This window comes from Nycticebus coucang, chromosome 14 (genome assembly GCF_027406575.1).
Source record: "Nycticebus coucang isolate mNycCou1 chromosome 14, mNycCou1.pri, whole genome shotgun sequence".
In the NCBI taxonomy this organism is placed as follows: domain Eukaryota; kingdom Metazoa; phylum Chordata; class Mammalia; order Primates; family Lorisidae; genus Nycticebus; species Nycticebus coucang.
Window position 1 is genome coordinate 92,918,303 of NC_069793.1, and position 25,298 is coordinate 92,943,600.

General features: G+C 38.9%; 1 protein-coding gene across 12 annotated transcripts in view; it reads left to right on the top strand.

Moving 5' to 3' along the window:
• YAP1 (Yes1 associated transcriptional regulator) overlaps positions 1-25,298 on the top strand; it is a 130,967-nt gene that overhangs the window by 59,013 nt on the left and 46,656 nt on the right. For all 12 annotated transcript variants that reach the window (XM_053560891.1, XM_053560895.1, XM_053560893.1 and 9 more), the window contains exon 3: positions 8,016-8,131. In XM_053560891.1, the coding sequence (XP_053416866.1) occupies positions 8,016-8,131 (116 nt within the window). The remainder of the gene's footprint in view (positions 1-8,015; positions 8,132-25,298) is intronic.

Genomic DNA, 25,298 nt, shown 5'->3' on the forward strand with positions numbered 1-25,298 from the left:
AAAGAGGTTTAATCCTGGCATTTGGAAGCAGTGTGATTGGAGGTCAGTTACTCGGTTATCCTGAGCCTCTGCGTCCTCATTTGTTAGAGAATTGTTTTGAGAAGTTAGTAAGAACCATTCTTAGGTCGGGAAGTCTTGACTGTGTCTACCCTCTGTTTCTCACCATTTCGGCACCAGATTCCCTAGTTTCCTTTCATTGTCCTCTGTCATCTGGCTCCTCAGAAGACCCACGACATAATTGGCAACTTTGTCCTGTGTAGTAAACCCTGGGGTTTCAGTGAGGAGGCTGCACATGTACCTAACATGTGGAAAGGTTTCTGTAGGGTGTTTGACCTTCAGAATTTCACATAGTGGCTTGTCCCCTGTGTGTCCGAGATTTCAAGACTGATCCATATGAGAAACTGTCTGTCCTTGGTCTACCTGGAAGCCCTGAGATCTAAACTACCACATTGCTTTTGTTGAATGGGAAAGATACAAAGGATGTGATTCTGGGTTTGTGGTCTACTGGGTGTTGTAGAGGAGAGCTCTGTCTCCTTGTACTTTATTATTGCAAGAGTTGGAGGAGATTTTAGAAATTAGCGATTATTGCGAGGGTTGGTGGTGATTTTAGAAATTAGTCTTTTAAGAATTCTAAATGACACCCAAAATGTTCTCAGAACATAGGAGAATATTTGATGTAATAGAGTGCAGGGTTTGCATTGGTTCTGAGTTTAAATCCTAGCACTTCTACATGCTGGTCACTTGTCCTTGGATAGTCTCAATATCTCTCTCTCTCTCGTTTCTGTGAGACAGTGTCACTGTGTTACCTAGGATAGAATGCAGGGGCATTATTTTGGCTTACTGCAACCTCAAACTCCTGGGTTCAAGCCATTGCACCGCCTCAGCCTCCCAGAGTGCTAGGATTACAGGCACAGGCCTGTCTGTCCCATGATGCCTGGCTGACATATGTCTTTATATTAACAAATCGCAGCTCTTTTTTTTTTTTTTTTTTTAAATGACTTATTTTCCAATTCCTGTGAGAGACTCGGGAAACAATGTCAGGGGTGGCACCATATACTGAGGATGGCAGTTTTGAACCCAGCCCCGGCCAAACCGCAACAACAACAAAAAAATTGCCGGGCGTTGTGGTGGGCGCCTGTAGTCCCAGCTACTTGGAAGGCTGAGGCAAGAGAATCACCTAAGCCCAAGAGCTGGAGGTCCCTGTGGACTGTTGACGCCACGGCACTCTACCAAGAGTGACAAAATGAGACTCTGTCTCTAAAAAAAAGAAGAAAAGAAACAATGTCACATTTTCATCCTCATTATTATCTGGTCCTGTGAAGATGAGATCTTTGGGTCTTCCCTAGGATAGTTTGAAGTAGTATTTATTGTTCTTATGATGATGGTAACAATATTGTTTTTCTTTATGAGACCATACCCCTTGCTTCTTGAAGGGCTAGGTTTGAGTTTTGTAAGATTTCCATCTCAGAATTCGAGTCTAATTGAAACATTGAATTCCAGCAGGCCACCGTCTGTAGTCTTGAATATTTCTAACCTGAGAAAAGGTGGTTTTTAAACCACAACTCTTGAGACAAATGAGCATAATTCAAGGGGGGAAAGCTTTCCAATAGTCAATATCTAATGTCAGAGAGCTCTTAGGGAGAAGTTGACTCTCCCTTTCTGACACTGCCTCTCCACTTCACACAGACTCCCATTTCCACTGGCCATGTGCCCTTCTAATCCACTGACTTATTCCTGCCAGGCAGAGTTAAGGTGACCAGCTGGTAAAACCATTTGAAAAGGATTGAATTGGTTCAGGATGATTTAAACTTTTTAAATATTTTTGTATGCCACAGCCTTAATTAACTAGTGGAAATATGCAAAAAGTCAATTTTATAATGGTTCACTTAAAGATTTCTGCCCCCCTTTTGGGTTTACAAACATGTTGCTAAGTCACCCAGCATGAAAGACCACACTCAGCAGGGTGGGATAAGGAAAGAAGCCAATAGGAATAGGTGACCGTACATAGGAGAACCTGCTGCTGCCTTGGTCAGACTACAGCTGTGTGTTTTATCAGACTCAATTCAGCCAAGTTGGCGTTTCCCAGCCTTAGCTGCTCTAGAGTATGATCACAGAGTTTATCTTAGTCATAAACCTAATTGTCTTTCCTTTTCAAAAATAATGGTGGAGAATAACTTATCTTGAAGGGGCTGTTGTATTTCAAATTTCTTATTTTCCTGTTCAGGAGTTAGACTATTAGAGTATCCTTAGGAGCAAGATAAAGTAATTTTTCTAATTATTTTCTATGTTATATACACTCTTTTTTTTTTTTTTTTTTTGTAGAGACAGAGTCTCACTTTCTGTCCCTTGGTAGAGTGCCATGGCATCACACAGCTCACAGCAACCTCCAATTCCTGGGCGTAGGCGATTTTCTTGCCTTAGCTTCCCAAGTAGCTGGGACCACAGGTGCTCAACAGAATGCCTGGCTATTTTTTGTTGCAGTTTGGCCAGGGCCGGGTTTGAACCCTCCACTCTCAGTATGTGGGGCCTGCGTCCTACTGACTGAGCCACAGGTGCCACCCTTGCCACTCATATTTTTAACTCAGAAAATACTGTTTTATGCTTTTTCTTTAATTTTATCTTCTTGGCTTATGTATTTTGATGATTGTCTTGACATTTTTTAGAATTTTTAGAATTGGTATAATTTGATCTGGGTACAGCAGCTCATGCCTATTTTCTTAGCTACTCAGAAGGCTGAGGAGGCAGGACTATTTGGGCCCAGGAGTTCAAGATTACAATGAGCTATGATTGTACCATTACACTTCAGCTTGGGCAACAGAGCAAGGTTGGTATAGCTTGAGTGATAAAATTCTTTTCCTTTCCTATCCCTTTTTCCTGTTAGCATTTGCAAGCTTAATCTCCTACATTATTATGTAATGCACACTACTTTAATGCTCACTCAATCCAGCACATACTTATTGAGCCCTACTGTGTGCCAGGCAATCTACCAGGTATACCTCCTTTACGATACTTGTATTCTAGTAGTAATAGATATTGTGCTTGTAATGGTCTGGCATCTTTTAATCTTCAGCACCCTCCTTAGTATTTATATAATCTTTAATCTCCTCCTTAGTGTTTATATAGTATCTTTGTTGTTTAATATTATATATATCATAGTTTCCATTTTTGAGTATTGTTCTTTTCACATGTCTGATACAGAAAATTGTTCTCAGAGTTCCTAAGATACCAGATGCAGTTCTGCATATTGGATATGTGACCTTGGGCAAGTTCTTCTGTTTTCTGTTTGCATAGCAGGGATACCAGTGCCAGCCCCCTTGTCTTAATGTTATACTTCTTCTTTCTTTCTTTTTTTTTTTTTTTTGCCTGCCATTTCAGACAGACAAGTCATCTTGTGAACAGACGACATAAATGAGTACACTACTGTAAATGCATTGAACTCCCTTATTATTTCCTTAGTGAATAACTTTCTTTCTAATTTATTGTAAGAATGCAGTGTATAATGCATATAACAGACAAAATATGTTAATTGACTGTTCATTTTATCAGTGAAGCTTCAGGTCAGTAGTCGGCTATCAGGAATGAAGGTTTGAGAGAGTCAAAACTTCCATAGATATTTTGACTGCCTAGGATTGAGGGCTGGCTCCCCAGCTCCTGCCTTGTTCAAGGATCAACTGTATATGTTACAAACTGATAAAACAGCTTTTCTTTTTCATGATTTAACCATCTAGAATAAATGAAAACAAAATATTCTGAAGTTAATTTTATTTCACATTTCCTTTGACATCTAAATGGTTGTTCGTGTATTAGTTGGAAACTTAGATAATCACATCTTTTTTTCCTTAAAGCAGTGTGATTTCACATTTCCTTTGATATCTAAATGGTTGTATGTGTTACAGTTGGAAATTTAGATAATGACATCTTTTTTCCTTAAAGCAGTGTTTTTCAACTTTTTTTTTTTTATCTCAATGCACACTTGAACCTTGAGTTAAACTTCTGCAGCACACTTCAATTACATTGATCAAAAAAGGATTAAAAAAAAAGAATATGCTTACTGTGCTTTGAACTTCTCTTGAAAATAATTAATGATCTTTAAAAATTTTCACAGCGCACGTAAGATCCTCTTGCAGCACATCAGTGTGCCGCAGCATACCAGTTGAAAATCAAGTCTTAAAGAGATGTAGATCTTTTTAAAGTAAGTGGCACATTAGTTGAGGGAACATAGTGTAGTTCTTTTGGGCTCTAAACTAACTTATTGAAGTTCCAACTTTTGGGGGAGGGGAAATTTTAGCATTTATATATTTAAGTAACATTTCAGAAAATGATTTTTTTTTGTTTTGTTTTGAGACAGAATCTCATTATGTCACCCTCAGTAGAGTGCTGTGATGGCACAGCTCACAGCAACCTTAAACTCTTGGGGTCAAGCGATTCTCTTGCCTCAGCCTCCCAAGTAGTTGGGACTACAGGCGCCTGCCACAACGCCTGGCTATTTTTTTGTCGTTGTCATTGTTTTTAGCAGGCCCAGGCCAGCTTCAAACCTGCCAGCTCCAGTGTATGTGGCTGGCACCCTAGCTGCTGAGCTACAGACACTAAGCCAGGAAAATGATTTTTTATAAGCAGTAAAACTTCACCCTTTACGTTATATTTAAAACTCTTTAAAGGGGGAAGAGCAGATTTATTGATTGGCTTCATTGTTTGGGAACATTCATGTGGTTGTTACATTCAGTCATCAGAACGGGTTTTTCCAAACCCCCTGATGGATGTCTATCTAATATGACCTATAGCTTCAACAACTGAAAATTAAAACATGGGTTAATATAATTGATACAATGATGGGTTAGTTTTCAGAGAAACTCCTTCACAGACAAGATCCCGAATTTATTCACTCCCACATACCAGGGATTTAAGAAAGTTTTGGAAACAAGGAATAGTAGGCAGGAGCACATACAGTAATGGTCACTGGCTATTTCTTTTTCTACTTTCTTACTGTTACAGTGGGCAGTGAGAAACCTTTCCTTAAATTTTGTTCATCTTTTGGATTTTAAAAAACTTCTTTCCTCAAGGAAACTATATGCAGTTATACAGGTGTAACCGTATTGATTACCACGTGTACATTGCTTCTATCTGTCTATAAGCAGGAAAATCACTGTGTTCAGAGAACATTTTATGGTTTAATTTATTCAATGATTAATGTGGAGTGTTGAAGAGGAGGTGGAATAAACAGTTAATTGAACTTGATGAAAACCTTTTAAGGTACTTAGATAGTAAAACTTGAATAAATTCTTGCCTATATTGTCTAGACCTGAGCAAATGCTAAAATGCTAGTCTACTGCTAAAAAGTAGCTATATTCAGTGGAGGGTCAGGAAAGTGCTAGTAAGTTAATATTTGAGAAATTATGTACTACTAAATAAAGCAATATTTTCTCTTAACATTTGTAGTTGGTTTGTAATAGCCTTGTAGTGCCAGCAGTACCATTATCACTCCTAAGTATACAAAGCTTTCCTATTTTTTTTTTTCCCTTTTCTAATTACCTGGGAGCAGAAAGAACTCTTATCTCATTTCTAGTAAATAATACTTAAGTCCAAATCTAGTTGGAGTCTACAATCCTTTCTTACTGTGTTAATGATAAGGTAAAATTATTGATGAGATAACATTCTAATTTATTATTATTATTATTTTTTTTTTTTTTTTGAGATAGTCTTAATCTGTTGGTCTGGCTAGAGTACAGTGGCTCACTGCAACTTCAAACTCCTGAGCTTAAGTGAATCCTCCTACCTCAGGGTGCCAGGAAGCTGGGACTGCAGGCATTTGCCACCGTGCCCAGCTAATTTTTCTATTTTTGTAGAGACAGGGTCTTGCTCTTGTTCAGGGCTGGTCTCGAACTCCTAGACTCAAGTGATTCTTCTACCTTGGCTGCCCAAAATACTAGGATTACAGGCATGAGAGCCACTGTGCCCAGCTTAGATAGCATTCTAGTTCCTTTTCAGGATAGTTAATGACACTATCATTACCATTTACATCAATGGTTCTCAACCTCTGTGGGTCGCCACCCACAGGACACTGTATTAAAGGGCTGCGGCATTAGGAAGGTTGAGAACCACTGATTTACATGATTATTTATGGTGGGATAATTCAGAAAGAGAGAACTCAGGTTTGAAATTTAAATAACACCAAAAAATGAGTGGGGGGGGTTCTTTTTATTATTTTTATAAGATTTTTCAAAACTTATAAAGGAGTGCAGGGGGGTGTTCTTTTTTAAAAATAACCCTATTTCCATCTCTTTTCCCATTTCAAATGTGATAGGAGTTCATGATTTGGGTTTTTCTATAATTTGGCCATCTGAAAATAAACAGTTAAATCTCTTTGATGTCTTTTCTTTCTATTATACATTCCCTACACATGAATATATAGTTTTAAAGTTAGCCTCATACTGTACATACTGTTTTATACCCAACTTTAAAAGCTGTATTGTAAGGGTGCAGTGTAGGGAGCATATGTATAGCACACATACTGGGTGAAGGACTCAACTGCAACTTGGACTTTACCTTATAAGCTCAATGTAACCTAGTCATACGTACCCTAATATTAATCTGAAATTTTAAAAAACTTATGAATATTTTTCATGTTGTTAAATGATCTGAGAAATATTTTAAATTGTGCTTAGTAGTCTGACTTTACCAATCCCCTATCATTGGGCTGCTGGCTTTCAAATTTTTGCTGTTACAAATGATACCATAGAGAACCTTGTACGTGGATCTTTGAGTGCTACTTCTCTGGCTATTTTACTGCAGGATTTTGGCAGGGGAGGGGGAGAAAGTCTTGCTCTGTCCTGGCATCCCCTTACCTCCCTGCAGCTGAGAACTCCTGGGCTCAGAGTGAGACTGCAGGTGTGCACTGCCACACCTGGCTAATTCTTTTTATTTTTTGTAGAGACAGAGTCTTGGTAGATTGCTCAGGCTGATTTTTTAGATAGTTGTATTTGTATAATATATTCAGTTTTGTTTCACTCAAATGAAACTTTGAAAGACGAAAACTAATATTTATTGAAAGTTTATACAGCAGACAGTGTGCTAGATGCCTTGTTAGTCTTATGTTTCATATTATCTTTAGCTGCTTTCATCCTCGGTTTTATAGATGGAGAAATTGCATGCATGTATTTCTCAGTAAGTTAATGTATAGAAAATGTTCAGCAAATAACAAAGGGCTTTGTGTAAGAACATGTTATTAAATAGTCAAGGAGAAAATGAAAACTTAACAGATGAGGTTTTTAATTCTTTTTTGGCTTTGGGGTATGTATTATAGTAAGATTGATTTTTTTTTTTTCTTCTTCTTTTTTTGGAGTTTCACTTTGTCACCCTAGGTAGGGTGTCATGGTGTCACAGCTCACAATAACCTCAAATTCTTGGGCTCAAGTGATTCTCTTGCCTCAGCCTCCCAAGTAGCTGGGACTACAGGTGCCTGCCACAATGTCTGGCTATTTTTCTTTTCCTCTGGTTGCAGTTATTGTTTAGCAGGCTTGCCGAGCCTGGCTCCAACCTGCCAGCCCCAGTGTATGTGGCTGGCACCCTACTCACTGAGCTACGAGCCCCGAGGGGCCTTTTTTTTGGTTTGTTTTCTTGTGTGTGTGTGTATAACCCTTTACTTTTCAAAAGGATTTTGGGCCTAAAAATTAGGTTATTTGGCATTCTTGGCTTTAGGAGAAAGTAAGTCGATGATTTTCTTGTGAATCTTGAGTTTAGTCATATGATTACTGTTAGCTAGTAAGTGAAGATGATTTCCTTTCTTTTAAAATTCCAGGAGTAAGTTTTTTAAATTTTTCATTTGTAAGATTTAAGAGATGAAAGTTGAGTGATTTAAGGATGAAAAATTTCTGTTGCAGAGGAAAGGTGGGAGCAGTGAGATGGCAGGACTCAAGCTCCCTTTGATTATCAGCACACATAGCTACTCTCTTGGATAAGGAGGATTGTTTTTAGGACCTGATATCTGTTACCTAATGCAGTGGTTTGTTTTGTCTCAGTCACATCGATCAGACAACAACATGGCAGGACCCCAGGAAGGCCATGCTCTCTCAGATGAATGTTCCAGCCCCCACCAGTCCACCAGTGCAGCAGAATATGATGAACTCAGCCTCAGGTGAGTGAGACACTATAATTAGAGCACTTGGAGTAATGCTTATGCTTTGGTGAAACTTTATATGGAAAAATAGTTATTATTCTTTTAAGGAAACTGAAGCATGGGTGGTATTTATTTTCTCTCTAGGTTCATGTGGGAGACATTTAAAAAATAACATATGCTATATTACAGCTTTTTTAATCATTAATGTAAAAGGGGGCCAGTAACTGAAAGCCAACAATTTTTAAAATTTTGGTTCTGAAATGAGTATCTCCTTGTCGGTTTTGTTAATTTCATCATGCTCGTGTTTTAGTCTGCTCTGTGTCTGAGGTCTTGGAAGGGAAGTTGTCCTCTTCTGAGTTGGATGGAAAGCCAAGCCATGGTGTTCTTAATTTAATTTTCAAAACAGCTATTCATTCTGCCCCCAAAATACCTGGAAGGCAATAACTTACGAAGCCCTAAGAACCTTTTCTACTCCTACGTTTTCCACAGAAGATAAAACTGGATGTAAATCTTTTTTCTGTCTCTTATTTGGCAGTTTATTTAAATCTGCAGTTTTTTTAATCTCTGTAATAAGGCATGACAGTACTCCTTGCAATAGAGGAAGATATTAAAGGAAATAATATGTATAAAGTTTCTATTATAGAGTAAGTACTTAGTTTACCTTCCCTAGTCAGTTACATACTATCTATCCTCTTTCTCTGTTGTTAGGTGGTCCAAGGCCATAGCTAGCCCATTGCGTGCCTTTGCACATATGAGGAAAAGGTGTCCCTTCCTCTGGGAAAATGTAGTCCCATTCCTTGAATCAGGGATTGGAGCATTTGAGCTGGATTTCTGATGCCTCTCCTGTTCCCCACATTTTACCCTCCTGCTGAGTGCCCTAGTTCAGGGCCCAGAAGGCAACAACAGTTAAGTGGGGTGGCTCTTACGGCCTTAATGGCTTTCTCCTTCACAGTCCATCAATTTTCCCTGTCCAGTAAACCAGCCAACACAATAGTAGCTGCACTATAGATTTTCTTAAACAACCTTTGGCAGGCGACTGTTAAGGGTGGGAAGGGTGGTACAATTAGTAGGTACAGATTTTCAAATAAAGTTGGGAAATCTGCTATGGTCCAAAAAATGATGATTCACGTTATTTTTGCCATGTTCCATCTAAAATTAGTAACAAATTAGGAAATTAGTAACAACTCAGTAACTTGAAGTATATTTTGGAAGATTAGGCTTTTTGTATCTAACAAGGTTGATTGTGATTCTTTTAGAACCATTGGTTTATTTGCTCATGTCCTGTTACATTTTCTGATGGTCATAGTTTAAGGAAATGAGAGAATTTAGGCTCAAATTTGTTTAAAATCAAAGGTATGTATCAGATTGTTTTTAACGGGCTTTAAAATAACTGGATGTTGTATCTCAATTCTGGCTTGTTTGTAAAATACCTGTAAATAAGAAGGTGTGCTAACTTAGAGCTGTGCTTAGTAAAGAGGCCACTTTGGCAGTTTCATGGAGGGGCAAGAGGCACCGCCGGGCAGGGTTAGGAGAGTTGGAGAGAAGAACTGAAATTGGAAAAGCCACTCCGAAAGAGATTTAGAATCATCAAATGGTGGTAGGAGGAATGTCATAACCTTAATAGTAATATAGTAGAACCTCTGTAAGTTGACCAGCCAAAAGCCTGTGTCCAACTGGTCAACATACGGAACTGGGCTGCTGATACATACGCGTGGTGCATGTCTGGTCACCTTACGGAGACGCTCAGCTTAAGAAGATGGTCACTATGAGGTCCTACTGTCATTTTTTTTCACAGGTGTTCTGTTAAGGTCATTTTGCATTATCTCATTTAATCCTCACAATAACCATTTGTTAGATGCTGTATTAGTCACACTTCATATGAGAGGATTTGGGTAACCTTCCCTAAAGCATACAACTTCTAAGTGGCAGATTCAGATTTTCATAATGGGGTTCTTAATCTGTATGTTAACCCGGGATAGAATACCTAGCAGACAGGGTGGGACCTACTAATTACTAATGGACTGGAGGCACTATTCAAAAATACTAGCTGTGCTGGGGAACTGCTGTTCCATGCCCAACTTCCATGTTTTGGAATTGGTTTTAACAGGCTTTAAAATAATTGTGGATGTTTTATCTCAACTCTGGCTTGTTTGGGCATGGGAATGGTGTTTGCTTAAGGAGGCTTTGTTTCTAATAAATAGGATTCCTTTAAGGGGAAAGAATATTTAAAGAGTATATGCTAGATCAGTGGTTCTCAACCTTCCTAATGCCTCCACCCTTTAATACAGTTCCTCACATTGTGGTGACCCCCAACTATAAAATTATTTTCATTGCTACTTCATAACTGTAATTTTGCTACTGTTATGAATCGTAACATAAATATCTGATATGCAGGATGTATTTTCATTGTTTTTTTTTGTTTGTTTTTTGTAGAGACAGAGTCTCACCTTATCGCCCTTGGTAGAGTGCCGTGGCGTCACACAGCTCACAGCAACCTCCAAATCCTTGGGCTTAGGCGATTCTCTTGACTCAGCCTCCCAAGTAGCTGGGACTACAGGCGCCCGCCACAATGCCCGTCTATTTTTTTGTTGTTGTTGTTGCAGTTTGGCCGGGGCTGGGTTTGAACCCGCCACCCTCGGCATATGGGGCCAGCGCCCTACCCGCTGAGCCACAGGCGCCGCCCTGTATTTTCATTGTTACAAAGGGGTTGCAACCCACAGGTTGAGAACCGCTGTGCTAGATCATTGCCTTTGATGGGGGATGGTCAGATAGTATGATGAGTTAAGAAGAGATGAGCTTACAAGTGTGGTGAAACCGAAAAGCTTTTTAAAGCAATAGCATCAACAAAACAGATCCAAAAAAGGAAAATGTTACTAGAAATGTTTTAAAATGAGAATAAGGTGTTATATTAAGTGTATGTGAAATTTTTCAAAATCAGACAAATTTATATGTGAATTTGGTGCCAAATACAAATGGAGGCTGAAAGGAGTTTGGCGGTGTACCCAGAGATGGGTACAGTTTAATGACAGGGGACAGAGACCCACCTGGGCAAAGATAGCACATGCACCGAGGTGGTTGGAGGCTGGTTTTTATACTGGGCATAGGAGGAGGAATATTCTACAGCTTGCTGCAAGGTTCTGGCAGCTAGCATCTTTCTGGTGGAACTTTTGGGGTGGGGCCAGGTAGACCTTTTGTTCTAGGGGAGGAGGAGGGGGAAGGGTTTATTTAGGCCCCCAACGGAGGCTTAGCTATCAAATCAAGTGCTGAGGCTAGTGGTGGTTTTTGTTTAATGCCTGCCTCTTTTCACTCTGAATTACAGGCACTTGTTTCTTATCTTTCCTTTTTTCCATTTCACTTAGCTATTTAAGAATAAATAGGCGGGTGGCGCCTGTGGCTCAGTGAGCAGGGCACCAGCCCCATATACCGAGGGTGGCAGGTTCAAACCCGGCCCCGGCGAACTGCAACAAAAAAATAGCCGGGCCTTGTGGCGGGTGCCTGTAGTCCAAGCTACTCGGGAGGCTGAGGCAGGAGAATCGCCTGGGCCCCAGGAGTTGGAGGTTGCTGTGAGCTGTGTGATGCCACAGCACTCTACCCAGGGTGATAAAGTGAAACTCTGTCTCTACAAAAAAAAAAAGAATAAATAGGCTAGGCATGATGGCTTATGTAATCCCAGCAATTTGGGAGGCTGGGTTGGGGTCATCACTTAGGGCCAGAAGTTTGACACCAGCCTGGGCAACATTGCAAGACCCTGTTTGTGCAAAAACTTTAAAAAATTAGCCAGGCACACTGGTGTGTGCCTATAGTCCTAGCTACTGAGGCTCAGATTAGAGAATTGCTCAAGCCTGGGTATTCAAGGCTGTATTGAGCTGATTACACCACTACACTCTATCTAGCCTGTATGGCAGAGCAAGACTGTTGCTTAATAAAATAATTTAAAAAATGAACAGAGGACTGGTACACATGTTTGACATGTTTTAGAATGAATGTCAGGGGAACTATAATCTTGATACTTCATGTTTGCACAAAATTATAGCCATATATATAATAAGCTTTCCATCTGGGGCTTCTCTATCTGGAAAACAGCCCTGGAGTTTGGCTATGTACTCTCCAGTGGGGTAGCCAATAGTTTTCTAAACATCTATACGAGAAAATGATCTTAACTTTCAGTCAGGGATTGCACAGAATGTAAAAGTGACTATCTCTTTGAAAGAAACAGAAAAAGTAATGCTCTTCTCTGCTTGGGGGGAAAAAAAAAAGATCTTAGCTGGGCATGGTAGCTCACATATGTAATAGTAATACTTTGAGAGCTGAGGCGGGTGGATTGCTTGAGCTCAGGAGTTTGAGATCCCCCTGAACAAGAGCCTATCTCTACAAAAAACCCCAGAGAAACTAGCCTGGCATGGTGGCAGTTATCCACAGTCATCTACCTGGGAGGCTGAGGCAGGAGGATCTCTTGAGCCCAAGAGTTTGAAGTTGCTGTGAGCTGTAATGCCACTCTACCCAGAGCGACAGAATGAGACTATGTCTCAGAAAAAGGAAAAGAAAGAAATATTTTAAGGAACTTTTCAAGTATAGAGACTATGAACAAGAATTATAAGTAAATTTTTGAGGACACAGCATAACAGCAGGAAATGGCTTCCAGTTTTGCAGGCTACCTACAGAAATTTTTCATCCTGGGAGACTCCTGTGGCTCAAAGAAGTAGGGCGCCCGCCCCATATGCTGGAGGTGGCGGGTTCAAACTCAGCCCCGGAAAAAAAAAAATTCTCATTAAAAATTTGAGTCTAGTTTCTGTTCTACTGTGGCTTCTCCTTTCTAAGCTTTCCTTTAAGTACTGTCATTTCTGTTAGACTCTCACACTGTTTTCTACATCATTTTTAATGGTTGATTGGAGTGGATGACCTTTGAAGATTCTAGGATTTTACGAAAACCTATTTAAGTTTAGTTCAGTTTAGCAAAAATGGTCACAGTTGGCTTTGTTTTCACATGTTGTTTTTCAACATAAGAGGTTGAAATGGTGTATTTCATTAACTAGACCAGAGACCTGTGGTTGGTAATTGAGCCAGTTCTGGAATATTTGTAATTGAGAAGTCCCCTAAAACAAAGGTGCACCTGAAAAAACGTTCTGGAGGCAAGACAGTACATCCTATGAACAAGAATAATTTATATTGTTTAACTGTGCCATTTAATTGGGAGGTAAACTACAACTTTGTGAAAGGAATTTAGAAGGGGATGTGTTCAGAAGCAAGCAAAACGAGGAAGTATTACAGAGCTGGCCCAACGTCCACCTGTCCGATCACTCCTGCATTGTGGAATCCCTTTCTGAGCACAGAAGACCAAAAGGAAAAGAGAGATTGTCATCAAGAAAAACGACAAAGCTAGAGAATAGATCTGAAGTCTAAAAATGACAGGTGAAACATTGATAAAAGATTTTTAACTTTAAAAAGCACAAAGTGGATGGAGTTGGAACATATCCTACTTAGTAAAGTATCTCAAGAATGGAAGAAAAAATATCCAATGTACTCAGTACTATTATGAAACCAATTTATAATCACTCACACTTTTTTTTTTTTTTTTTACTTTTTAACTTTTTTGGATACAGAGCCTCAAGCTGTCGCCCTGGGTAGAGTGCCATGGCATCACAGCAACCTACAACTCCTGGGCTTAACAATTCTCTTGCCTCAGCCTCCCAAGTAACTGGGACTACAGGCGCCCGCCACAGTGCCTAGCTATTTTTTAGTTGTGTTTCTCATCGTTGTTTGGCAGGCCTAGGCTGGATTTGAACCCACCAGCTCTGGTGTATGTGGCTGGCACCTTAGCTGCTTGAGCTATAGGCACCAAGCCAACAGTCACTTACACTTTCGTATGAAGAATAGATCACAGCTATGGCCCAGGATGAAGGAGGGAGGAGGGGGAGCCGGGAGGTCAGATCGAGGGAGGGTGAATGGTGAGATCACACCTATGGTGCATAATGAAAGGGTACATGTTGGATCTATTAAGTATAGAGTATAAATGTCTTAACACAATAATTAAGTAAATGAGAAGAGGTATGTATTAACCAATGTGATGTAAACGCTCCTAATTCTATATGAAATCAGCACATTGTACCCCATAAATGCATTAAGGTAAAAAGAAAAATACAAAGTAAAGAAGGTGTGAGAAGTTTCAGAGCCAGCAAGTTTTAGGTGTGGTTAATTTCTGCTTTATGTATTCCAGTTTACAAACTTGGAAGTTCCACTTTTCACCTTTGCAACTGAGACAATTTAGAATGAGGGTTAAGGCCAAGGGCTCCTGGAGTCAGGTGGACCTGGTTTGAATATCAGGTGGCATTTACTCCGTTGCTGTATCTACCTGTGCCTCAGTTTATTCACTTGGAAAATGGGATAATAGTATCACTGAACTCAGGACTGTTGTGAGAATTAACTAACACGTTACTGGCACGTAGTTAGAATTTATTATTCATCACATACAGTCCTTGGTGTATACTAGTTTTGCATGTATAGTAGGTAAGTAAATGTGATCTGATATTTTAAGATCACAATTTAATCCATTTGTAATAACTAGCAACCACTGTTATTTTATATGACCACACTGTCTTTGGGTCTATGTTCATCCTCTGCGAGCTTTCTATAATCAAAATACAGGTGACTCTTGTCCAATACTAGGTTAACTTTTTACTTTTAGATTCACTTGGAGTTTATGTTTGCTGTAGGTGGTAGAGTGTCAAGTATGAATACAATTTTCTTCTTTTACATAAGTGAATTTTCCTGACGTCCTGACAGTTCTTGATTATTACAAGATGGAAATTGTCAGTCTGAAGTAATGATATATGAAAAAGGTCTAAAGTCAAATCAAATAGGAATGAAACTATAACAAATAAAGCCCAAAGTCATTGCAGTCAAGAAAAAGAGACAGTGTATTTTATTAGCTCTTTGGTTTTTTGTTTGTTTGTTTGTGTTTTAGTGAAACAATCTTACTCTGCTGTGCAGGCTAAGAGTGCTGTGGCATTAGCCCTAGCTCCACAGCATCCTCAAACAACAGCGATCCTTCTGCTGCAGCCTCCTGAGTAGTTGGGAGCACAGGTGCCCACCACAGCGCCCTGCTGACTTTTTCTTTTTCTAGTAGACGCAGGCATCTCAGCTCTTGAGCTCAAGCAAGGCTCCCTCCTTTGCTTCCCAGAGTACTGGGATAACAGGCGTGAGCCACCATGTCCAACCAACAAATTTTCATTTTGAAAGGCTTCTCTGCCTCTTAGCTAAGATCAAGTGTAAAGAAAATGGCTGTTTTCTTTTTGCTCATCTTTCTTTTCTCATCTCGAAATTCAGGTAAATTAAGAGAAGATGACTGTGGGTAAAGGGAAAATGGTAAAAGCAAAAGCATGGTAATCCAGAATCACTATGCTCAATCCTTAAGAGGCTTGGTTTGTTTTATGTAGTTTGTAGCTTAATTTATTTGATGGTTAAGTTCCTGAAAAAGTTGGTAATGTAGAAACAGTTACCATTTTTCTTACTTAAAATGGTAGATCATTCCATTTCATTTGAATAAAAAGATGCAGATAAGCACATAGAAAGAATATGAAGATTTGAAAAATTTCTTCATGAAATAGAGAAAGTAATTCCATGATAACATGTAGTCAGACTGCAGAGGACACTGACTTGCGGATGCTGTGTCTGCTCCGGTGAGTCCTGTGTCCCCGCTGGCCCCGCCACCCGGATCACTCCCGATGCTGCCTGATTCTGGTCATAGCTTAATCATTTCTTCATTCATGCTTTAAAGAAACCCAAATTAATTGTTGAAAAGTGAGTATTTAGAGTTACTTTGTTTTTCAGTAGCTTCAAATTCATGTTTTTATAGAGTTCCAGTTTTAGAAAGAGTATTTCCATTTGAGAATCATGAAATACAAAATAATTATCTAAGTCTCACTAGAGTTCTGTGTTCACCTGCTTGGTTGTGTGTTTGATTATGTCAAATAAGGTGATTCTTTCTTGTTTTTTTGCTTTAGTTTAGGGGAGATCTTCCAAACGAAGGGGAAATATAGACAAACCCAAGATTTTTAAGTTTTGATGTGATCTTAGAGCAAAAATAACAAAGTTTTTTGTTTTGTTTTGTTTTTTAATCTATTAGAACTCTCGGGCGGCGCCTGTGGCTCAGTCGGTAAGGTGCCAGCCCCATATACCGAGGGTGGTGGGTTCAAACCCGGCCCCGGCTGAACTGCAACCAAAACATAGCTGGGCATTGTGGCGGGCGCCTGTAGTCCCAGCTACTCTGGAGGCTGAGTCAAGAGAATCACTTAAGCCCAGGAGTTGGAGGTTGCTGTGAGCTGTGTGATGCCACGGCACTCTACCGAGGGCCATAAAGTGAGACTCTGTCTCTACAAAAAAAAAGTCTCTGGAATAATTGGGAAAGTAAAATTCATTTGCATTCTGAAAAGTTATTAAGATTTTAGCATAAATACTAAACTTAATAAAGAAAAAAGGGTTATAAATTTGTTATTTTAACTAAGAAATGAATCGAGAAGAGTAAGAGCATATTACTAAGGAATATAAAGAAAAAAGTCTTAGGTGCACGATTATCACTGCCACCTTCTTAATAAAATCAATTACTAGATATGAGGGCATAAAAAATAATAGCGTCCGTGTTCAGCTTTTCCTCAGTGATTATTTGTAGATTTTTGGAAACTGCTCAGCATTGGAGAAGAGAAAATGAGAAAGAGATTAAATTATTTACATTTAAGAACCAAGTCAAATGCCTGTTTTATTTCTTCTCTTCCTAAGTATTGGAATATTATTTTTGTCTTTCCCCTGATTTCTAAGTCCTTCTGGTTACTCTCTTCCTACAGTAGTTGTATGACTCATTGGAGGAATATTTGTGTGAAAGATTAAGATGCTAATTCTTTTAAAACGATATTCATAAACTGCCATATATAGGCAGCATAAGTGAAATGGAATAAATCCTGCAACAAAAGTCACAATTTTCCAGAGTAAGATTTTTTTTGGTGTTAGTAATGAAAAGAGGTGGTAAAACTTGCTTTTAGTTCAAATTTAATGGAAAGTGTTTGCTTTATTTGAGCAGCCTGAAGTCTAAATGAGCTATTTGTTTCTGTTTTAATGAAACTTCATAGAAAACATTTTTATGTACAAACTTAAACTCTAAACCATTTTATTAAGATAAAATCTGAAAGACTCCAGTTGAACTGAAGAAAGCCTTGAAGAGTTACATAATTAAAAGGTTCTCTGAGCTCACACTTGGCCCTCTCTTATAGGAAGTTTGTAACAACTGTAAATGACAAATGGCAAAATTATTTGTTTAAGTGTATCATAGTTTTACCTTGACAGTTATATTTTTCCCTTCCTAATCATTCATTCAACAGATATCAAATGTACTACTTTGTATTAGGCTCCGTGATGGCCACTGGGGTTACGGAGTCAAGACAGACGCTTTCTGTATAGTCATAACAAATGTTATGGGAGATTTTTTCTTTTTTAAAGTAAGTAACCTGGTGAATTGTACTTTTGCTCAAAGGTTTAATGAAACCCGTGAACCTTATCAGTGTCCTATATTCAAGAGTAGTGCTTCTCAGTTTATGGCATGCAGAGGGATCACTCAGGTGTTTTGTTCAGGTGCAATTCTTACTCAGTGGTCTGCTTCAGTGGGAGCTGCATTTCTGAATTTCTAGCTGATGCTCATACTGCTGGTTCACTGGCTGCACAGACGGAAGACTCCTGAATGGTTTAAATGTAAAGCCTTAGAAATATCATTAGAGATCTTTTTATTATTTGTGGTGTTTTTTTTTTTTTTTTTTTTCTATTTCAGGCTGGAAAGGAACTTTTACTGAGTGCCTAGTACAAATGAATGACTCATTTCATGAGATTTAATGTAAAAACTGCAAAAAGTTATCAACTTTTAAAAATCTATAATTTTTAGAATGGGTACAGGCGATTGCACTAATGTACACAGCTATGATTTAACAATAAAAAAAAAAGAAAGAAAAAAATCTATAATTTTTAAAAGCACAAAGGACCTGAGAAATTTTGACTTGACCAAGACCAGTTGTTCTGTCCACAGATAAGTTCTTAATCAAATATTTCAGCTCACACTTTTGTCGTGTTTGGTGGTAATACTAAGCCTTAGAGATATAAAAATAAAAATGAGCTTAAGTCTGCTGAGAAGAGAAGGATGCAGGCAGGTGGGTAGGTACAGTGAGATGTAAAAGAGCACAGTGATTGGGGCACACGTTCTGCTAATTACTAGGATGCAGGCAGGTAGCAGTGCCAGGATTCCAACCTGAGCCTCAGATCTGTGAGCGCTAGACCGCTGGTTTTCAACTGGTATGCCCTGAAAAATTTTAAAGATCGTTAATTAAATTATTTTTGAAAGAAGTTCAAAGCACAGTAAGCATATTCTTTTTTAGACTCTTTTTGTTGTTGTTGTTGATCAATACAATATAAGTGTGCCACTGAAGTTTAACTACATGTTCAAGTATGGTGTGAGATTAAAAAAGGTTGAAAACTACTGGTCTAGACTAAGTTTTGTCTTAGGACATTTACTGGTCTGATGCTTTACAAGGGGTTTGGACTCATCAGCATTTTCTAATCTTTTAGCAGAAGAATAGTCTAGCTACCTATAAAATATGAGTAAACACCTGAACTAAAGGGCAGGCTGATGGGCTAGCCATTGTTCTTGCATTGATTTGCTTGAAGTGGATTTTTATCAGTATATGTGTGTCACTACAAAAGTTTTGAGACAGACAGTGTTATGGTCCATTATTTCACTTCCAAGAAACACAGTCAACACTGTTCTGATTCACCTGTGCCAGTTTTGACTTGTTTGGTTTATTAGTGTTGCTGGGAGGACTTCACTTATGTCCATCCGCACAGATTTTACATTTCTTAACAGAGTCTCACTGTGTTGCCCTCTGTAGAGTGCTGTAGCATCACAGCTCACAGCAACCTCAAACACTCTTAGGCTCAAGCAATTGTCTTGCCTCAGCCTCCCAAGTAGCTGGGACTATAGGCACCTGCCAAAACCCCCGGTTGTATTTTTTTGTTGTTGTAGTTGTCGTTGTTTAGCAGGCCCAGCTGGGTTTGAGCCCACCAGCCCCCCAGCCCCAGTGTATGTGGTGGGTGCCCTAACGCTATGAGCTACGTAGCACGTGGCACATTTCTTCATTTTTGTGCATTTCAAAACTTTCATGATGGCCTACACGTCTGTAGTATTTTTAGCTTTCTACCTTTTCATCCTGTACATAAAAATAAGAGTCTGGGCTTATGACACAGCTGCATGCTTGAGGTCAATTTTCACCCTGAGAGAAAATCAGTTACTTCAGAAGCAAGAAGAAAAATCTTATTTTTATTTATTTCTTTTTACCAAAACTTGATTTATAAGCTTAAACTTTTTCTTCAATAAATCATTTATTATTCCATATTTGGCATATTGAGGCCACAGAAAAAGTTACAATAATATAGTCATGCACCACTTAACGACTGGGATGTGTTCTGAGAAGTAGGTCATTAGGTGATTTTGTCATTCTGCAGATCTTGACATCATAGACTGCTACACAAACCAAGAAACAATACAGCCTACCACACACCTAAGCTGTACGGTATAGCCTGTTGTCCCTAGGCCTGTGTAGTGCCTTGCTGTGTGAATCCTGTAGGTAGGTGTAGCATATTGACGAGTATTTGTGCTAACCGTTACCTAACTGTGAAAGAGGTAAGGCCTGGCACTGCAGCATTAATGAAGGTAGACGGGATAGGCTTACAGAACCTCCAGTGTGTGTGCAGTCCATTGTCGAGTAGGACATCATTATGTGGTGTGTGATTGTGTTGTAAAGTTTCTCAGATTTGTGTATGATGACTTTTTCCACTGTATCTACCTGAGAATTTTAGTAGTGTGGGTGGAACTTCACTAGGGATTTTTAGGGCTTATGTGGTCAAGCATATGAATTTCATACATTTACGTTTATGACAGACTCTTTAATAAACAGAATCGCAGAGCAGTTTGAGTTTATTTCCTTTCTATACATTTTGAGAGTCACAGGTCTACGTAAGTGGCAAAGCAAAATATCACAAACTAACCTGGCAATAGTTTATAACAGATGTATTTTTGTTCTGAGCAACCTTGCAGAATTGTGCAAATCTACCCATTAAAAAATGGAGAAAATTCTTTCTCTATATTCTTCCCATAATGCTTACATGGCCTATGGTTAAACCAGTTTAAAAGAGTGAACACAGACAATATATCACAAGTTCTCAAGAAATCAAAAAAGTATTTCGGTTTATAGGTGGGAAAGAATCTTACTAGTGAGACAGAATCAAGAAAAGCTTCACAAGAAGAATAGTTTTTGTGGATTGAACACAATGGAGGCTAGGTGGAGACAGGTGCTGAGGAGTAGACACATTGAAAATGTCAGTGGTGGGAGAAAAACGAGCTGAATAGCCATGCAGCTTGGAGACTGAAGGGATTGCTAAATTACTGAAGTGATGGGACCTTCTTAATAAAGAGAGAGAGCCCGATGCAACAGGAGAGGAAACAGTACGTAAGCAAGGCGTCAGGAAGAAGCAGCATTCAAAGTGGGAAGGATGAGTAGGAGTTGGCTCCGCAGGAGCGCGGAGAGCAGAGTTCCTGTAGGAGGAACTGTGCTTTGGAAGGTTCTGGAGCAGGGAGGAGAAGAAGAGAAGTTTGGGCGACTGAAAGAAGACTAAACGACCGTGGAGGAATAGATGGAGACTGCCACGTTGGAGGCTGTCTGTACCTATGCAGTGCTGTGTGATCCCAGACTATAGATAATAACTCAGTAAGAAATCTGAGAACTTTCCCTGTGGGCTTTAGAAAGCTTTAGAATCTACTTACTTCCTCATAGGTGAGGCCTCACAATCTTGTGGTACATACAGAGTTTAATGTTGGGGTTGAATAATACCAATTGGAAGCTACTTAGTAAAATTTAGTCATGGAAATGTGAATGTTTTATTACTTAATAAATGTTAAAGTTTTACTTGAGAGGCAAATGATGTAAAGTAAAACCCACTCAGAATATGGGCATGCATGTTGTGAAGCATCAGTGTCCATTTGGTGGAGAAGGACTGGTGATCCTGTGAGAGACGTTAAAGATGTCGGAGCCGTTCACATGGATGTAACTGAAGCCACGGAATTTCATGTAAGTTCCTGGGAAATATTTCCAGAAACAAAACAGCTTGTTACTACTGTTTGTCATACTTGTAGTGTAGGACTCATGAGCATGAGTTCTGGACAGCAAAACTGTCAGCGTTTGACTCTCAGCTCTGCCACTTACTAACTTGGGTTGAGTGATCTTGGACAAGTTAACTTTTCTTTGCCTTAGTTTACTCACCTATAAAGTGGAGATAAAAATAGAACCTACATCATAAGGTTATTAAATGAGTTAAGTATTTGTTTGCAAAGAAGTTAGAATAGTCCCTTGCATATAGTAAGAACAGTTGTGACTCATCATAAATACATGAGACCAGAATTTCAATACCAAAATTGGTCGGAATTTTAGAAATAGATTCCTTTAAAGGTCCTTGTATCTTCCAGCTACTTCTGTTATGTTCTAAGGAAAGTGCTTCTTTGATAGTCTTGTACTTTGAACCACTTAGGGTGTGTTTAGTAAACTTTCAGTGTCCTAGGTGACTTCTTTATTTCTGAATTGTGGGGCAGGTGAGAGGGAGAGGTTAATCATCTGATTTATGGTGTAGTTAATCAAGATTTTCTTGTTCGAGTAGACATTGCAAATGGTTTTTAGTTAGTCATTACTAATGCAAGAGGGTCCTTAAGCAAGAACAGGAAGTTGATGTTGAATCATCTTCAGTATTATGCCATGAATTATTTTATTTGTTTTAAAAATATTGCAGGAAGTTGAGGGACTTTGCCTAACAAATGCAATCAGTGTAACCTGGTTTCTTGTACCCTCAATGAATACCTAACAATAAAAAAATATATATATATATTGCAGGAAGTTAGTGTTTGCTTTAGCAAGTAAGTTATCAAGCAGGGGCAGTAATGAATCCTACATAAAAATTTATTTTCACCAAGGATAAATAATTCTAACTTACGAATTATTTTAATTATAGCTTTCTACTTTCTTTTATTCATCCTAATTCGGATTTCTCCTCCTTATTACATCTCATTAAAATGCTGGCCTCCTTCCCTCTCTATTATTGCTATAGGGCCTGTTTTTCATGATGTTTTCTTGTCCATCAGGCTTTGGTGTGATAGTCGGGCATGAAAACCTAGCCTTGAAAAACTCCCCTGTGTTTTCCGTGTCTTGGGGCCTAGCTGTAGAATATGTAAAAGTAAACTGAGGTGCAGATGTTTATTGTCCATTCTGACCTGTCTGGAGATTAGCCATATGTTCCAGGGAGCTGGATTTACTATTTAGTAGTGGTAATCCCTGTTAAATGTTACTTATTTGTCCCTTTACTGGTTGAAATGAAAGGTTTTCTGATAGATTATTGATTGTAAAAACTTAAGTGAATCACTGTAGCTTGTTCTTTGCTTATTTTGCCTCATCCACACAAATACTAGCTAATTTGTGGTTTGTTCTGCCTGGATTTTTTTTTTTTTTTTTTTTTTTTTGAGTCATCAGACTCTGTAATCCCAGCTAGAGTGCAGTGGTATCATCATACCTCACTGCAGCCTCAGACTCCCGGGCTCAAGTGATCCTCCTGTGTCAGCCTCCCAACATTAACTGAGTCTCAAGTCACTGGGACTTCAGAAATGTGCCACAATACTTGACTAATTTATCTTTGTTTAGTAAAGACAGGGTCTCACTCTTGCTTAGGCTGGTCTTGAACTCCTGAGCTCAAGTGACCCTCCCATCTGAGTCTCCCTGAGTGCTAGGATTACAGGTGGGAGCCCAATTTGGCTCTTCTTGTTTTGTATTTCTAAAAGATCATTCTCTGTTTTTCTTTCTACTGTCATGCTGCTTTATTTTTTCCTCACTGCAGTTATTATTTGCTAACATTGTACAGTGAATATCTGTTTGTGTTACTAACTAGAACTTAAGCTCCATGAAATGGCGACTGTTTTGTTTATTGCTGTATCTCTGGGGCCTGAACATAGTGGAACTCAATAAATATTGAATAAGAATGGGTACAGGCGAAACCTACTAAATGCAGAATACAAATGTCTACATATAGTAACTAAGAAAATGCCATGAAGGCTACATTGAACAGTTTAATGAGAATATTTCAGATTGTATATGAAACCAGCACATTATACCCCTTGATTGCACAAATGTACATAGCTATGATTTAACAATAAAAAAATAAATTAAAAAAATAAATAAATATTGAATAAAAGAATTTGGGGGCGGCACCTGTGGCTCAGTGGGTAGGGCACCGGCCCCATATACCGAGGTTGGTGGGTTCGAACCTGGCCCAGCCAAACTGCAACAAAAAATAGCCGGGTATTGTGGTGGGCACCTGTAGTCCCAGCTACTTGGCAGGCTGAGGCAAGAGAATCGCCTAAGACCAGGACAGGAGTTGGAGCTTGCTGTGAGCAGTGTGACACCATGGCACTCTACCGGGGACGATAAAGTAAGACTTTGTCTCTTAAAAAAAAGAAAGAAAAAAAAAAAGAATTTGGTATCACCCTGTGCCTTCAATTTAAATGGCATCACTAAAATAACAGAGAACTTGAACTTACATAGAAAGAATGAAACAATATTTTGTTTCACAAGCATAAATAAAGGATATTAATGGAATTTCATTTTGTCAACATTTATATCCACTTTTTCTTAAGTAGGCACTGTACTGGACAATAAAGTAGAAAAATATATAATATGTACCTCTGTGTTCAGGAATTTCACTGTCTAGCCTAGAAGAGAGCACATATCATGAAATAATACAACCTAATAAATACTATGATTAAGCTGTGAGGAAAATATTCTCCAGTACAGAGCAAGGGCTCTTTCTTTGTTCTAAGAAAGCGGAGAGTTCTTAACTAAAAATGATCCGAAGCTAAGTGACCAGTAATAGTTCCCAGGGGTCACATCAGTTCTTCTTAACCTCTCAATGCCTATTCCTCATTTCTATCTGATTATTAGGGCTCAAATGTGAAATGAATTTTGGCCTACTTCTTAATAATAGCTTGGGCCATTCAAGTTTGTTTTTTTTTTTTAAAGAAAAAGTACCAACTTTCTTGTGACTGCTTTATTTATGCTGATAAACGGAAGCCATTTGTCTCATCCTAGCAGATGTGGCAGCATGCCATTCCCAGATTGATCACTGAACTGCTTAACAAGAATAGATGTGGTTTTGAGTTAGATGAATTCAAGAGGCATTTCTTACCAGCTAAATAATTTTGTGGTTTTATTAATAGATCGGTGGTTCTCAAGTGACGAGCAGCTTCAGCATCACCTGGGAATTTTGAGATCCAACCCCTGACCTCCTCAATCAGATGGTGTAGGAGTAGGGATAGGGCTCAGCTCAGCAACATACGTTTTAACAAACCTTCGAGATGTTCTGATGCATGCTGATGTTTGAGGGCACCATTTCTGATCATTTTAGGTAAATAAAATATTGCCACTTCAATGTACTTCATTTTATAAACTACATTTTGGAGATGTTATAATATTTATGACACATCAAAATCAGAATATAAATTAAGTGTAAAGATATTTTAAGATAATTTTGATTTGTCCCTGTGATCTCTCCCTTTTTTTTTTTTTTTTTTTTTTTGGAGATGAGAGTATCACTTTATTGTCCTTGGTAGAGTGCCTTGGTGTCCAGCTCACAGCAACTTCAAAACCTTGGGCTCAAGAGATCCTCTCACTTCAGTCTATGCGCCTGCCACAACACCTGGCTGTTTGTAGAGACAGGAATCTCGTTGTAGCTCAGGCTGGTCTTGAACTCCTGAGCTCGGGTGATCCACCCTCCTCAGTCTCGCAGAATGGTAGGATTACAGGCGTGAGCCACTGCACCCAGCCCCTGTGATCTCTCCTTAGAAATTTATTTTTGTGGGAAGCCCAGATTTCCCCCCTCGAACTATGGACCTGACTCCATTCTGACTTCAGCTCTAACATGTTTAAAGGAGACTTTCAGGAACCCGTGTGACTGAATGATTCAGAAAACATCTCATTCCTGCTTTTTCTCTTCTTCATGGCTACTCAACAGTTAGCTTAGTTTAACAGGATGACTTGGAATCCTGCATTAAAAAGCAAATCACTGA